At 37.3% G+C, this 18,414-nt stretch overlaps 1 protein-coding gene across 1 annotated transcript; it reads right to left on the minus strand.

Annotated features, from left to right (window-relative positions):
- Positions 1–17,465: 17,465 nt before the first annotated feature.
- LOC145121342 (uncharacterized) lies at positions 17,466–18,185 on the minus strand. The gene has a single exon (XM_079057105.1). It carries the CDS (start codon positions 18,183–18,185, stop codon positions 17,466–17,468), a length of 720 nt encoding a protein of 239 aa, XP_078913231.1.
- Between the last annotated feature and the right edge of the window lie 229 nt (positions 18,186–18,414).

The raw sequence follows: 18,414 nt of genomic DNA on the forward strand, positions 1-18,414 counted from the left end.
TCGCAACACAACGTTCTTACACTCTGTTAAGCTTCGTTATGATTGTTATATGCCCCCGAGGGTTAAGGAATAATGTTTTATCGAATAGTTTCATCACTTGCCCTGATTAGGGTTTAGAATTTCCGAGCACGTGAATACTCTAAGTGATACTTTGTATTAAGATTGCGAGTAGTGCAATAAGAATCATAATGGAAACCCTAATATACAAGGGTTAGATGAGTTGACCGGTTTGACTTGTTGACTTTGGTTGACTTTGACTTGACCAAAAATTGACGGTTGTCACATGAGATCTTTGGGATTATACTCTGATATTGTTTTATGTTGACATGTTTTGATTATTGATATACTGGTTTTGACATGGGATGATATTATGAATGTTTTTATACCATTGGTATTTAAAACAACTTATTTAAAAATGAAATTTTTGGTCATGAATTTTGGGATGTTACAAATATATAACCATACAATTTCACTCATTAAATCATACATGGAAATACCCTTTATAGCACCCAGTTACGAGATGTGTTGGAGTGAACCAATGCATAACCAACTCGTGAAATATGACTTACATATATCCGTTTTAAGAATAGAGGATATTATTGTCTTATAATTACTCGTGATTAAAATCCATGAAGTAATCTCTAAGTGTGGGTTTAACCAATACTCAAAATATCTATTTCTAAGTACTCATGAATTTTGCATCAATCCCAATGCAATATCCAATCTCTATGGACAATTTACAAAAAAATCACAAAAGTCTTAAATCAATACTTACTTCCAAAGTATGACCGGATGTGGTGCTTCGAATAACTTAATATTCAAGAAGTAAAACATGCAAAGAGAAATGCAATAATAAATTAATTGACAAATAGCATCATACACATTGAATATAAAGAAATATCTATTTAATTAATCACTATTCAGTTACAATTTTAATTGCTATATAGTTTCAAAATAACATCAACACTAACATCTAAAATCTAATATCGTCTCTCATTCCAATGCTCATAGCATGCTCAAAGTGTTTGTCCTTGCTCAGACCCATCGTGAGAGGATCAACATGATTCTCTTCCTATGATACACGATTTACCATGAGTACACCCTCTTTAACCTTATGTCTAATATAGTATAAATCCTCTCGATGTGCCTAGATCTACCATGATCTTTAGGTTCTTTTATCAAAGCTACCGCACCTTCGTTGTTGCAGAAAATCTCCATTGGTTCTTCGATTGATGGAACAACTCCAAGATCTCCAATAAAATACTTTAACCACATAGCCTCATTTTTGGCCTTGCTTGTTGCGATATACTCTGATTCACAAGTAGAGTCAGCCACCGTTTGTTGCTTGGAACTTTTCCAAGTTACCGCTCCACCATTTAACAAGAAACCCAACCAGATTGAGAATAACTATTATCTCGATCTGTTTGAAAACCGGAGTCATTATATCCACTTACCTTAAGTTCATCTTTGCTGCCAAAAACTAGGATCATATCTTTTTTTTTCGCAAATACTTAAGAATGTTCTTCACTGCCATCCAATGAGTTAGAACAAGATTTCCCTTATATCTACTAACCATGCACAAGGCATAAGTCACATCAGGTCGAGTACATGTCATAGCATACATGATTGATCCTATAGCCGAAACATATAGAATCCGACTCATAGTGTCTATCTCCTTATCACTACTGGGACACTGAGTCTTGCTCAACTTAAAAGTATGATGCATGGGTAAGTCTCCTTTCTTGGAATTTTCCATATTGAATCTTTTCAATATTTTATCCAAGTATGGACTCTGACTTAATCCTAGTAATCGTTCTTGCATGTTACTGTATATATTCTTATACCAAGAATATATGTAGCTTCTCCTAGATCCTTCATAGCGAAACATTTCCCAACCCAAGACTTGACTTCTTGCAAAGTTGGAACATTGTTTCCTATTAGGAGTATGTCATCCACATACAAAACTAGAAAAGTTACTATGCTCCCACTAGCTTTGACATACACGCACAATTCATCTTCACTTCTAGAAAATCCTAACTCTTTGACCTTTTCATGGAAGCAAAGATTCCAGCTACTAGACGCTTGTTTCAGTCCATTGATGGACTTCTCAAGCTTCCACACCTTATTAGGGAATTCGGCATGTACAAAACCCTCTGGTCGAGCAATGTAAACATCCTTAGCATGTGTGACATCCCCATTTTCACGGCCAGAAAAGACCGATTTTGTTTATGCTTTATAAAAATCATAGTACTTTTAATAAAAATCTTGCGGAATTTGTTCCCAGAAAAACATGATAAATACGTTATCAAAGCATTTCCGAAGAAATGTATTTTTATTCATTTTAAAACATTTGGGATGTCATCGTTAATACAGAAACATAAGCATAAACAGAACTTACATTCATTTACACTAGTGATCTACATCTCTTTTAAATCTCTCAGTGTAATGTAACTTCATATCGACACCTGTGATACAAATAAACTGAGTGGGTCAGGTTGGGAAACCTGGTGAGTACATAAGGTTTTCAACCCACAATAATATAATTATTATGTTTAAACATCAAACAATCAACCCAATTACCCATTCCCATTATCTTCTTTACTCTTAAGGATCTACCCTAAGAATCAATTATTCCTCGTTCATTCATTCCTAAGGATCATCTTAAGGAATCGGCACGAAGTCCATCGTTGTCAATGACACATCTGTCAAGCACAGCTGCTAGTTCTATCACTTAGGCGCAGCTACCAGAATTGTGACATTCTATGTGAGGCGCAGCTACCAGTATTGTCCTTCAAGCACAGCTGCTAGGGTTATCTCGTTTATTGACACTATCGTTTTCGAGAGTCCACTCGCAATACATGTCAATGGGTTTTTAGAGTACACCGGTGAACACATCGTTCACAATACCTACAGGTTGCGAGCCTGCCAGTGTTCCACTGGACTGTCTAGAATAGTCTGTGGTTGTCATCCATACTCTGCTAGATGACGGGGCCATCATTTGGGAAAGGCTTCTCACATCGTCCACCTCTCACACTCACCTCGTGGTCTATAACACATCTCAACTCATCATCCAACTCATATTCCATCTATTACATCTACCCATGTTTTACCCAACATATTCTCGTAGATATATATATATATATATATATACAGTTTAAATCATTTAAAACATGTATAAAATCGTTCATCCAGCATAGATAGCAAGTATACAGATAATATACACACATAGCACGTAATTTATATAAAATACTTCATATCTATGTGTAAGATGAAAGTAACTATGCACTCACTTGAAAAGGTGGTGAATCCGAACTCAGACAGCGCTTCGCTTCTTAAAAATAATTTCCTTCGACGAAACCTAGTATTATTACCACTAGAGTTTAGTCTATTATTCGCCGAGACTAATTAATAGTCTAGCTATTATTACTATTATATAAGCGTTAAACAATACTTATATAACCCATAATAATAGCTCAAGTACTTATTATAAGTTCATAATAACGCTACTATAATTAAATAAACGATATATTAAAAATAGCGTAGGCGGAGCTCACTTACAGCGAGTTTTATAGAAAACCGGGCTTTGCTTGGAGCAGCGTTCCCGAGCCGAAAAGCTCTTCTTCTCGGAGCCGTCGAGCACTCCGAGGCTTCCGCCTCGTGCTAGGGAGGTTCCCTAGGCTTTTCGGGGTGTTTCGGGGCTAGAGAGAGGTTCTAGAGAGAGAGTAAAGAGAAGAAAGAATGGGAAATGTGTGAAGAAAATGAGGGTGGGAGAGATTCTATTTATAGGGTGAAAAATGGCTGAACTTGGTGCCACATGTCACCATCTAGTGGCAAGACTTGGGGAGAAAGCAATGGCCAAGATTGTGCCACATCACCCATTTTCGCACAGCACACTTCCGACTTCTAAAATCCGTAACTTTCACATACGACCTCCGTTTTTGACGTTCTTTATATCCACGCTTAGGTAAAAATAAGATCTACAACTTTCATTTTGACTCCGTCGGCTAATTCTCGACCGATCTTAAATTTAACAGTACGAGGAGATTATACTGTTAAATGTCCGCGTAAAATTCATAACTTCTACATACAGACTCCGTTTTCGTCTGTCTTTTTACCGTTGAGTTCCTATTAATGATATCTTCAATTCTCCTTTAGGTCGCGTAGGCCAAAAACCGCTCGATCTAAAATTCGAGTTTCGGGTCGTCCACTGCTATGCCAAATCTTAGAAAATTCATAACTTCCTCATACGAAGTCAGATTTGGGCGTACTTTTTTTGTATGTTCTCGGTTTAACGTTTTCTACGACTTTCGTTTAGATCGCTAAAGCTAAAAGTCGCTCTATCGTAAATTCACTATTTACGTCTCCCGGTGCCGTGCCGGTTCTGCCGTAAAACTTCGACGGGTCATAACTTCTTCGTTATAACTCGGATTTCGGCGTTCTAAATAATCTTTTGTCGAAAAGTCGTTTTCGACCCCTATTATCTCTAAATTGACTTGCCCGGATCTACGGGCGTTACAATTATCTCCCCCTTAGGATGATTACGTCCTGGAATCATCAACGAAACAGGGCTCACATGATGACTCCATACGTTATCTCTTCATCCTAAGTCATAAATTTGATGTTTCTTCGAACGAGTATCTAACTCTTACACTCCTTGACTACAGGCGGTGCCCGATCTTGCATCCGCTCTCTATCTCATGTTAGACTTCCAATCATGATCTTCATGTTCTTATGTGCTTTAGTCACGTCGTAGTACTTCTAACTACAAGTTTCTTACTTTAACAACGATCACAATCGCTTTGACTATCTTCAATCTTCTGGCTTAAGTCGGATGCTACATCAAACTTGATTCTCTGAACCACGTATCATACTCATCTTAGTCGGGCTCAATCTGATATGACCACTAGGGTCGGAATAACAATCATCTTCTTAGTCATTACCGAAACAATGGTAATGACATACATGAACAAAACGGAATCAACTACTAGCTTCTCGGTAACCTTGTGACTTTCCCTGATCCAAGCGCGAGTCCTGTGCTTCCGGTAGTATATGCATATACTACCTTTCACACCTACTCATACTCGTCCCAAGTATTGTCTCGCGGTTTTTTTTTCCAAGTCACCATGCAGAAATCACATAACAGTTTAACACACCAGATAACAAAACGAAGGCTTTATTATTTCTTGAAACTATTACATAGGTGTTCAAGTTCACCCTATACTATGCTTCTAATAGGCTACACCACATAGTACTATGACTACTTTGTGACTTGCTCCTCGGATATCTGTCCTCACTCCTGATTCCTTGTATTGTTAGATGCTTCGTTAAGGATGCTTCTTGGCTTCGGAGGTGCATCCGCTCTTGCTGCTTCATTTTTCTTCGGACAGTCCCTAGATAAATGTCCTTCTTTGTTACATCCGTAGCACACCCTCTTTTTGGATGTGCACTTGCTGGCGTAATGCCCTTTCTTTCCAAATTTGTAGCAAGTCACTTCCTCGTTGTATCTCTCATAGTGCTTTAGCGGTACATTTGGCATTGTAGCCCTTATCGGACAATCCTGCTTGAAGTGTCCCTTTCCACTACACTTAAGGCAAACTTCCTCCTTGGTTGAGCACTTGGGGGCATAGTGACCAGTATTCCCGCATTTGAAGCAGGTCACTTCCTTATGGAATCCCCCGTTGTGTTTCCTTCCATACTTGTTACACCATTTTGCTTTACCTCTTCCTCCTCCAGACTGTGAGAACATGTTGTTCCTGTTGGACCTTGCAGTTCCCTCAAATTTCCTCTTTTTGCCAACCTCTACCCAGATGGCTGCCTCAAGAGTAGGTGTCTGGCGTACTGGCACAGTAAGTTCGTCCTTACTTTGTTGAAGTAATCGTCTTGTCTCTTCCATATGACGATCCAACATCATCTGCACCATTGCTTGTACCCCTGCCATCGTGATCGTCTTGGGTGCAGCTGCTACATCTGGCACACGCTCAATCACTTGTGGTTCGGTCTGCGGGTTACCGCTTCGAGTGCTCATCATGTCAATCTATACACCAAGTCGGATGTTTGGCGTGTAGTGACGAGAATTAAGATAGAGAAGATTTTATTTACGATCGACGTGTAAATCTCCTTATTACTCCGAAAAGTTACATGCCAGTTCTAATACCGTAATTAAACGTTTAGAAGTCTGAACACGTAAAGTTTCCAGACCCGCTCGGCAATAGACCATAGATCCGATCATACATTTAGCATCATAAAGCATCATAAATCATTTAGCACATATAAGCATGTTAGGCATTTTCCCTAAATTAGCTAGTGCTTGTGTCTATTCAGGTGTATTACCTAAATTTTATTAAACACACTCCTCACAATCATCGCTTAGCATTCTAAGTTTAAGTGTAGAAATCCTACAAATTCCTAGTTCGCTTAAACTAATGCTCTGATACCAACTGTGACATCCCCATTTTCACGGCCAGAAAAGACCGATTTTGTTTATGCTTTATAAAAATCAGAGTACTTCTTTTAATAAAAATCTTGCGGAATTTGTTCCCAGAAAAACATGATAAGTACGTTATCAAAGCATTTCCGAAGAAATGTATTTTTATTCATTTTAAAACATTTGGGATGTCATCGTTAATACAGAAACATAAGCATAAACAGAACTTACATTCATTTACACTAGTGATCTACATCTCTTTTAAATCTCTCAGTGTAATGTAACTTCATATCAACACCTGTGATACAAATAAACTGAGTGGGTCAGGTTGGGAAACCTGGTGAGTACATAGGGTTTTCAACCCACAATAATATAATTATTATGTTTAAACATCAAACAATCAACTCAATTACCCATTCCCATTATCTTCTTTACTCTTAAGGATCTACCCTAAGAATCAATTATTCCTCGTTCATTCATTCCTAAGGATCATCCTAAGGAATCGGCACGAAGTCCATCGTTGTCAATGACACATCTGTCAAGCACAGCTGCTAGTTCTATCACTTAGGCGCAACTGCCAGAATTGTGACATTCTATGTGAGGCGCAGCTACCAGTATTATCCTTCGAGCACAACTGCTAGGGTTATCTCGTTTGTTGACAGTATCGTTTTCGAGAGTCCACTCGCAATACATGTCAATGAGTTTTTAGAGTACACCGGTGAACACATATTTCACAACACCTACAGGTTGCGAGCCTGCCAGTGTTCCACTGGACTGTCTAGAATAGTCTGTGGTTGTCATCCATACTCTGCTAGATGACGGGGCCATCATTTGGGAAAGGCTTCTCACATCGTCCACCTCTCACACTCACCTCGTGGTCTATAACACCTCTCAACTCATCATCCAACTCATATTCCATCTATTACATCTACCCATGTTTTACCCAACATATTCTCGTAGATATATATATATATATATATATATATATATATATATATATATACAGTTTAAATCATTTAAAACATGTATAAAATCGTTCATCCAGCATAGATAGCAAGTATACAGATAATATGGACACATAGCACGTAATTTATATAAAATACTTCATATCTATGTGTAAGATGAAAGTAACTATGCACTCACTTGAAAAGTTGGTGAATCTGAACTCAGACAGCGCTTCGCTTCTTAAAAATAATTTCCTTCGACGAAACCTAGTATTATTACCACTAGAGTTTAGTCAATTATTCGCCGAGACTAATTAATAGTCTAGCTATTATTATTATATAAGCGTTAAACAATACTTATATAACCCATAATAATAGCCCAAGTACTTATTATAAGTTCCTAATAACGCTACTATAATTAAATAAACGATATATTAAAAATAGCGTAGGCGTAGCTCACTTACAGCGGGTTTTATAGAAAACCGGGCTTTGCTTGGAGCAGCGTTCCCGAGCCGAAAATCTCTTCTTCTCGGAGCCTTCGAGCACTCCGGGGCTTCCGTCTCGTGCTAGGGAGGTTCCCTAGGCTTTTCGGGGGGTTTCGGGGCTAGAGAGAGGTTCTAGAGAGAGAGTAAAGAGAAGAAAGAATGGGAAAGGTGTGAAGAAAATGAGGGTGGGAGAGGTTCTATTTATAGGGTGAAAAATGGCTGAACTTGGTGCCACATGTCACCATCTAGTGGCAAGACTTGGGGAGAAAGCAATGGCCAAGATTGTGCCACATCACCCATTTTCGCACAGCACACTTCCGAATTCTAAAATCCATAACTTTCACATACGGCCTCCGTTTTTGACGTTCTTTATATCCACGCGTAGGTAAAAATAAGATCTACAACTTTCATTTTGACTCCGTCGGCTAATTCTCGACCGATCTTAAATTTAACAGTACGAGGAGATTATACTGTTAAATGTCCGCGTAAAATTCATAACTTCTACATACGGACTTCGTTTTCGTCTGTCTTTTTACCGTTGAGTTCCTATTAATGATATCTTCAAGTCTCCTTTAGGTCGCGTAGGCCAAAAACCGCTCGATCTAAAATTCGAGTTTCGGGTCATCCACTGCTATGCCAAATCTTAGAAAATTCATAACTTCCTCATACGAAGTCAGATTTGGGCGTAATTTTTTTGTATGTTCTCGGTTTAACGTTTTCTATGACTTTCGTTTAGATCGCTAAGGCTAAAAGTCGCTCTATCGTAAATTCACTATTTACGTCTCCCGGTGCCGTGCCGGTTCTGCCGTAAAACTTCGACGGGTCATAACTTCTTCGTTATAACTCGGATTTCGGCGTTCTTTATATGTACGGAAACCTTGAGACGTATTCTACAACTTGGTTAAGATTATTTATTCTAAATAATCTTTTTTCGAAAAGTCGTTTTCGACCCCTATTATCTCTAAATTGACTTGTCCGGATCTACGGGCGTTACAACATGCTTCCCATTAAGGAAGGCAGTTTTGACATCCATCTGCCATACTTCATAGTCATAGTGAGCAGCTATGGCAAGCATTACCCTAATTGACTTAATCTTGGAAACAGGTGAAAAAGTCTCATCATAGTCAATCCATTGGGTTTGAGTAAAGCCTTTTGCAACCAGCCTAGCTTTGTAAGTCTGTACATTACCATCCATGTCAGTCTTCTTCTTGAAGATCTATTTACACCTCACTGTCTTTCGACCAGGTGCTTGATCAACCAAGGTCCATACTTGGTTATCATACATGGATTGGATCTCGTTATCCATTGCCTCTTTCCAGTTAGTAGCCTCAGGGCTTTCCATCGCTTCCTTGTAGTTAGCAGGCTCATCTAAATTTACCAGTGTTGCATCACTAATAAATGTATCAACTTTTGTGGTTATATGGAAACCATAGAATGAAGGTGGAATTCTAATCCTACTGGTTCGACGAAGGGGCAATGCATTTTCAATAGGCTCAACAGTTTCATTCTCAGGTTGAGAGCTAGTATCTTCAAAAGTTGCTTCATTGGATGACTCTTGAATCTCTTCAAGATCAATCGTGCTCCCACTGCCCTCTTTGGAAATGAGCTCTCTCTCGCGAAAGACTCTTCTTCGAACTACAAACACCACATTGTCACTGGGTCTGTAAAACAAGTATCCAAAGGATTTTTGTAGATAACCGATGAAAAAACACTTCTTGGCTCTGGTTTCAAGTTTTTCTGAGGTTTCTCGCCTAACGACAATCTCACAACCCCAGACCTTGATATATACAAGTGAGGGAGGTTTCCATGTCCACATTTCATGAGATGTCTTAGCAACTTTCTTAGTTGGAACAAGATTAAGGATATGGATGGTTGTTTCTAAGGCATACCCCCAGAATAATATTGGAAGCGAATCTCGACTCATCTCGGAACGAACCATATCAAGTAAGTTCCGATTACGCCTCTAAGATACACCATTTAGTTGTGGTGTCCTAGGAGTTGTTAATTGTGAAACAATTCCACATTCCTTCAAATAGTCATTAAACTCGATACTAATATACTCACCACCTCTATCAGATCGTAGCATCTTTATCTTTTTGCCCAATTGGCTCTCTACTTCATTCTTAAACTCTTTGAACCTTTCAAAAGTTTTCGATTAATTTTTGATCAAGTAAATATAACCATACCTACTATAATCGTCATTAAATGTAACATAGTAGCGATTTGCATCCTTAGTGGCATAATTGAATGGTCTACACACATCCATATGGATTAGGGCCAGCAAATCTTCACCTCCTTCACATGTGCCATTGAAAAGTGATTTAGTCATCTTACCCAACAAACAAGATTCACATTCATCTTCTGGTTTTAGCTCAAACGATTCCAATACTCCATCCTTTTGGATTTGGGCGATGTGTTTCTTGTTGATGTGCCCAAGACGACAATGTTATAGGCATGACTTGTCTAAACTATTAGAAGAACCAATATTATATACATTTTGACTAATTCATTCACACAAACAACAGTTTTATACACACCATCACAAGGATAATCTTTGAAAATAAATGCACCATTAAAATAAACGAAAATAGTACCATCATTATTATAAAAACCATAACGATATCCTTGTCTAAATAAAGCATGAAAATAAATAATGTTTCAAGCAATTTCTGGCGAGTAGCAACAATTATCCAAATCAACCCTAATACTATCAAACATAAGCTCATAAGTCTCAATCCTGGTAACAACCGGTCTTCGTTTGTTCCCCATGATTAGTTTTAGCATCCCATGCTCGACCTCTTCACTTTCCTTTAGTCACTGCATATCAGAACAAATGTGGAAACCACATCCTGTATCAAGCACCCAAGAATTTGAAATATTAGTATTATTGACTTGAATAAAGTACGTACCAGAAGAAGATCCAACTGCTTTGGCCTTGGCATCTTTCACTTCTTGTAAGTACTTGGGGCAACTTCTTCTCCAATGGCCATTTTGGCCAAAATGAAAGCACACGACTTCCTTTAGATCAACAACATGAGGAGTGTCGAAGTTGGAATTTGCTTCTGTTCCACCGGACTCTCCACGATGGACCTTCCCTTTCCATTGGGATTGGGTAGGGGCCTTTCTCTTATTTCCTTTGCTTTGTTGGACAACCATGACAGGGGCACTTGTAGAACTATTGGAATAAGACTTTTTCATTCCCGCCTCAGCATTTTGCAATAGATTGTGATGCTCAATCAATGTGGTCTCTGTATTATTCAAATGATAGGTCAATACGAACCGATCATAACTAATGGTTAGAGAGTTAAGGACCATGTCAATGGAAAGATCCTTATCAAAATTCACATTAAGCTTTTCCAATCTTTCCATATGCCTCTGCATTTTTTATACATGAGCGCACATAAATTCCCCTTCTTTCAGTTTGCACGCCATCAAGGACTTGACCACTTCATAACGCTCTTTTCTTTCTTTTTCTGGAACACTTAAGACAAGGACGTGTTAAGTTCATATGGCCAGTAATCCTTATAAGTCTTTTAGAGCTCAGGTGCCATAGTTGCAATCATAATGCAAGAGACCTTTGCGACATCATCCACGTGTTGATCATAGTCAACAATCTCCTCAGGAGTGGCAGTTTCTTTGTTGATTTTTGGAATTGGAATAGTGAGAACATACTCTTTGTTCTTGTAGAAAAGCATCATCTTCAAATTCTTCATCCAATCCATGTAGTTTAGACCGACCAACTTGTCCTTAGCAAGGACTGATAGTAGAGTGAAGTTGTGGCTTGATTGAGGAGGAGGAGGAGGAGGAAGTTCACCACTTGAAGACATTTCTGTGAAAGACAAGATTTTAGTTAGTTGATTCAATCCTTGATATTTTAACCTAAATTAATATTCATGGCTAGGATCCAATAATGCAATTCAAAATTAAGAAAAGGGATGTCGTAATCTAATCACGAATTCATTTAAGGTAGGTAATGCATTTTACCAATTTCAATCTATATGAAATTCCTAGATCATTTGAGATTCATTGAATCTTATCAATAGCATCTTTAATCTCGATTATGCTCTTTGATTTATTACTGGGATGTCGAGGATCACAAATAAGATGTGAATAACCATGCAAACCCGCTTGACAACCTCAATGTCTTTTATCAACTCAAATTAATGTGCCGGTAAACCATCCACGCTCCATTAATTAATGATAACTTTTGAGTTGTGCCATCAATTTCACTTTATAGTCCCTAATTAGTGTGCTGGTTAACCACACACGCTCCACTAACGACTCATAAATATTGATGTGTTTTTTCATGGATTAGCATACACTTTCACATTTTTCTTACAGTAACTAGAGTGGGAAATTTTTAAAAAAAAAGTTCTATTACTTTATAACATTATACTTTTAATGAGTTTATGTCCTATTGAAACTGTTCTGCTAACGACCCTTCACCACACAAGAGAGCAGTTGATGAGAATAGACACCCATTCAATGACCATTTTATAGGCCGCTTCCTTATACCCTCTTTATAGCATGGCTTCGTGAATGATGCATACTAGTGATTCGACTGACTTATGTTATACATATAGTATTTAACTTTTAATATATATAAGCATAAGGGTGTATTTTAAACATTTAAAATAAAGTTCAGAAATTTATATTAATGATTTCAAAATTAATCTTTTTAATTAATCAAATAATTAAATTTAATTAAATCATGAGGATAATTCAAAGATTCTAGATATTAGGAGATCAGATTACCAATTTAAATATTCAGATTTTATCCAATTAAAATAATATTTATAAATGTAATTATCCTAATCTAAATCTTAATTATCTCAAAAAATTCATTGAACAGGAGGTCCACCACGACGTGGCAGATAAACTCCACGTCGTGGCAGAAGAAGAAAAAACGCAGATCAGACATTGACCACGACGTGGCAGAAGAGCCCACGACGTGGCGACAAAACAAAATGATGATTTTGTTTTCCTTTAATTGTTAAAGTTCAATTTATGCACATTCAATTGTTAGACAACCTAATGCTCTGATACCACTATTGGGTTTTACATGTAATAATGAGGAAAATACCTTAAACTCTTAAGGGTGCATGCAACCTAATTGGATCTATGTCATAACTCTATTGAAGAAAAATACTATTGAACAACAAAATTCTAAACCCTAATTGAAATAAAAATTCAGAAGGATAACATTCCTCTGATTTGTTATTGTAAACAAACCCTTTTGATCCAACTACATCAATCTGATAGTCTCTTGAAAACTAGTTTCAATTGTGTGTAGGCCTCTAATGGTTCACACCCACAACACAACAATCCTACAAGATTTAGGGGAGAGGGGAGAGGTAGGCAATTTTCGGCTATGGTATGCCTGATTGCATTGGCTGATAATTCCAAGCCATAAGGCTCTATCTATAGCAAATTAGGAAACACCTAGAAACCCTAATTTGAACATAAAATAATATTATTTCAAATAAGGTAATTAACTAGTTCCTTAATTATCTTTATGAAGGCTTCCAGAAGACTCCAAGAGGAGCCTCCAAACCGTCCCACACAAGAGGGTTCTAGAACCTGTCATCTGCTCAACTTTTGAACAATTACAGCTATAGTCCTTCAAATTTTAATTAATTCTAATTAACCCAAAATTAATTCCATATTAATTCTAATTAGTTCTAAATTAATTATAACTATTTCTAATTAATATATTAGTCATATAACATATTAATAAAGCATTTATCTCTCTCTAAAATCAATCTAGACAATTTCTTGGTTATGAGGGCAACCCAAAAAGGACTTTACTCTTATTCATCAATGTGATACCAATTTAGTTAGGACCTTAGACACCTTAATCCAACAGATGTATGGGCAAATCCCCTTTCTTGGAATTCTCTATATTGAAACGATTCGATATTTTATCCAAGTATGTACTCTGGCTAAGTCCAATTAGATGTTTCTTTCTATCCATATAAATCATTATTCCCAAAATGTACGTCGCCTCTCCTAGATCCTTCATAGCGAAACATTTCCTAAGCCAAGATTTCACCGCTTATAAAGTTGGAATATTGTTTCCAATAAGGATTATGTCATCAACATACAAAACTTGAAAGGTTACAACACTCCCACTAGCTTTGACATACACATATGACTCATCTTTACTTCTAGAAAATCCAAACTCTTTGACCTTTTCATGGAAGTAAAGATTCCAACTACGAGATGCTTGTTTAAGTCCATAAATGGACTTCTCAAGCTTGCACACCTTATTAGGATATTTGGCATGTTCAAAACCTTCTGGATGTGTCATATAGACATTCTCAGTAAGCTTCCCGTTAAGGAAAACAGTTTTAACATCCATTTTCCATACCTCATAATCATAAAATGCAGTTATGGCAAGCATTATCCTAATTGATTTGATCTTAGCTACTGGTGAGAAGGTCTCATCGTAGTCAATCCCTTGGGTTTGAGTATAGCCATTTGATACCAACCTAGTCTTGAACATGTGTAAATTTCCTTCCATGTCGTTATTCTTCTTGAAGATCCATTTACAACCCACTGTCTTTAGACCGCACATATGATCAACCGAATTCCAAACTTAGTTATCGTACATGGGCCGAATCTCACTATCCATAGCCTGTTTTAGTAGCCTCAGGACCTGTCATCGCTTCCTTGTAGCTAGTTGGCTCATCTAAATTTACTAGTGTTCTATCACTAATAAATGTGTCCCCATCCGTAGTTGTATGAAATCCATAAAACTCGGGTGGCATACTAACTCTACTAGAATGACGAAGAGGTAATAAATTGTTAATGAGGTTCAAAAAGCGTTTCATCCTTAGGTTGAGCGCTAGTTTCATCCAAAGTTTCATCATCGACTGACTCTTGAATTTCTTCAAGATCAATTGTACTCCCACTGTCCTCTTTGTATATGAGCTCTCTCTAACGAAATACTCCCCATTCGAGCCACAAAGACCACATTTTCACTTGTTCTATAGAAAAGTATCCAAAGGACTTTTATGGGTAACCAACGAATATACACTTCTTGGCTATAGGCTCCAGTTTTCATGGGTCTCGCGCCTAACGAGAGCCTCCAACCCCAGACCTTGACATGTGTGGGCGAGGGAGGTTTTCCACTCCACATCTCATGAGGTGTTTTGGAAACCTTTTTGTTAGGAACACGATTTAGGATATGGGCGACAGTCTCTAAGGCATACCCCCAGAACGATATAGGAAGTGAAATCGACTCATCATGGAACGAACCATGTCTAGCAAGGTTCGATTTCTCCTCTCAGCCACACCATTAAGTTGTGGTGTCCTAGGAGGGGTCAATTGTGAAAGTATTCCACATTCCTTGAGATAGTCGTTGAACTCGATACTAAGATATTCTCCACCTCTATCAGATCAAAAGCATCCTTATCTTTCTGCCCAGTTGATTCTCTACTCCGTGTTGAAACTCTTTGAACTTTTCAAAAGTTTCTGAATTATGTTTAATCAAATAAACATACCCATATCCTTTGAAATCTTCAGTAAATGTCAAGCAATAGCGGTTAGCATTCCTTGTGGCGGATATGAAAGGTCCACACACATTGGTGTGAATTAAGTCCAACAATCCTTCACCTCTTTCACAAGTTCCTATGAAAAGTGATTTAGTCATCTTTCCTAATAAACAAGATTCACATTCATCATTTCTCCTTAAGTCAAATGATTCCAACACTCCATCCTTTTGGAGTTGGGCGATGCGTTTCTTGTTTACATGCCTAAGACAACAATGCCATAAGCACGCTTTGTCTAAACTATTAGAAAAATCAATATTATATACACCATTTCCTAAATTATTCACACACACAAAAATTTCATACACACCATTACAAGGATAAGATTTGAAAATAAAAACACCAATCTTAATTTCTTATAAGGGAAATCTGCAGAAAAGTCCAAAAATTTTGAAGAAATTAATGATTAAGTCCTAATTTTTGTTGAATAGAAAAACCTAGAAAACCAGCTAATTTATTCAGGCCAACCCCTTTTTAGCCTCTCACCAGGTAACTAGCTGAGGTGGCCTAAGTTAATGACATGGGGGCAGAGGTGGCCTAGTTATTTAACTAAAGAAGTCAAAATTGGTCTTCCATTCAGCCTTCGTTCAAGTCACCACCACCATTCAGCCTTCGTTCAAATCACCACCACCATCGGTGCTCATTAGCAATAGCAAATAAACTTTTGATTCAACCCAATAAAGGCTAGAATCATAGAAAACATGTAATCAAAACTGAATCTTAGAACAAATGAAAACTTGACTTTCATAGAACACCCTAAAACACCCAACATGCACTAATCCTTTCTCGATAAGAAAATTCTTCATAAATTATTCAATAGTCGGATTCCATATACGTTGTGCAAAAATTAAGTAACTAGAAATTCATTCAACATTCATACTCTGTATACATTAAACTGAAACTTAATATGGAATTCTCAAAACTTCATACATGAAAGTTGTAATTCCATAAAACAAGAGAGATATAGAAAACAAAACCTAAAATTCTATGAAACAAGAACTATAGAGAAAAATAGAGTTTTAACTAAAGATAATGAAAGTAATCACCTAAATGGCTAAACGGAGGTAGAGGAACGGTGGGAATAGAAATGGAAGATGGAGGTAGCAGGCGGTGAAATTGATGGGTTCCTGTTCATTGATGCTTCAACAATCGGTGGTGAAATCGATACGAGGTGGGGGAAAAGCGTAGAGAGATGTCTACTGAAATCGATCTCTTCGTCTCTATCTTCCTTCTTCCTTTTGTCTTCTCGTTCTCCCCCTCTCCGATCTCTTCTCGTTCTCCCCCTCTTTTCCTTTGCGATCGGTGGTAACAGAGGTCAATTTTGACCTCTTTGACTTCCCATTGATTTTTCATAAAGACCATTTTACACGATGAAAAGGTTCATAAAGACCCATTTACCTGCTCAGAAGGTTAAAATGGGTTGAACTGAATAAATTAGCCAGCTTTCTAGACTTTTTATTCAAAAAATGTTTTAGGAATTAATCATTAATTTGTTTTAATTTTTGGGACTTTTATGAAGATTTCCTTTCTTATAAACCAAAATCACACCATTATCATTATCAAATGCATCCTTGTCTTAATAAAGCATGAAATGAAATTACGTTCCTTGTTATATCAGGCGAATACCAACAAATAACTACGTCTACTCTAACACCACTATCAAACATAAGCACATAAATTCCGATCCTTGTAACAGGCGAAGAACATCTATTTCCATGATCAGGTTTAGCTTTCCATGTTTGACTTTATCACTTTCCCTTAGTCATTGCGTATCAGAACAAATGTGAAAACCACATCCTGTATCAAGGACCCAAGAATTAGAAAATTGTATGTTATTCATTTCAATAGTGTATATACCCGAAGAAGAACTAAACACTTTGCCTTTTCATTCTTTCAACACTTGTAGATATTTCGGGCAGCTTCTCTTCCAATGTCCCTTTTGGACAAAATGAAAACAAATGGCCCCCTTCAAATCATTAACAGGAGGAACTTCATAGTCAACTTTCCCTTTTAACAGGCAACTAGACTCTCCAATGTGGGTTTTCCCTTTCCACTTAGGTTAGGCGATAGCTTTTCTTTTATTCCCCTTGTCTTGATTAATGGCCAGAACAAGAGTAGTAACTACACTAGTGGGATGAGACTTCTTCATTCCCGCTTCAACAGTTTTCAAGAAGTTATGGAGTTGCATTGGTGTCGTTTCAGTGTTGTTCAAATGATAAGTCAAGATAAACCAATCATAACAACTGGGAAAATAGTTAAGAACCATATCAATGGACAATTCCTTGTCGAAATTCACACTGAGCTTCTCCAGCCTTTCCACGTGTCTCTGCATTTTCTGCACATGAGCACACACATATTCTACTTCCTTCAGCTTGCATGCCATTAGGGATTTGACGACTTTATAACGTTCATATCTAGATTTATTGTGAAACATTTCACTAAGTGCTTGGTTCATTTCATATGGCCAATAGCCCTCATAGTACTTTTGCAGTTCTGGAATCATAGGGGCTATCATGATACAAACAACCTTTGTAGCGTCGTTAACATGTTTAGCATTAGCAATAATTTCTTCAGGAGTAGCAGTTTCCATGTCAATCTCAGGAATAGGGTTATTGAGAACATACTCCTTGTTCTCATAACGAAGATTCATTTTTAGATTCCTCATCCAGTCCATGTAGTTCGGAACAGTGAGTTTTTCCTTTAACAAAATTAATAGAAGAGTGAAGTTTGAACTTTCAGCGGTAGGAGGAGGAGGAGGAAGATCACCATTTCCAGACATATATATAAGAGAAAGTTTTAGTTAGTTGATTTCAATCCTTAATATATTTTAACCCAAGTTTATATATAAGGTTAGGATCCATGTTTTCAAATTGTAATAAGAACAGGGATGTCGTAATCAAATTGCGAATCTATGTTAGGTAGGTAATACACTTTTACGAATTTCAATCACTATGAAACTCCTAGATCTTTGAGATTCCTTGAACTATCAATGAAATGTTTAATCTCAG

Source organism: Lactuca virosa, chromosome 6 (assembly GCF_052849685.1).
Source record: "Lactuca virosa cultivar CGN04683 chromosome 6, Lactuca_virosa_CGN04683_v6, whole genome shotgun sequence".
In the NCBI taxonomy this organism is placed as follows: domain Eukaryota; kingdom Viridiplantae; phylum Streptophyta; class Magnoliopsida; order Asterales; family Asteraceae; genus Lactuca; species Lactuca virosa.

Excerpts from the sequence above, each read along its gene's own strand:
- LOC145121342 (XM_079057105.1), bottom strand. The coding sequence starts at position 18,185 with ATGTCTGGAAATGGTGATCTTCCTCCTCCTCCTCCTACCGCTGAAAGT.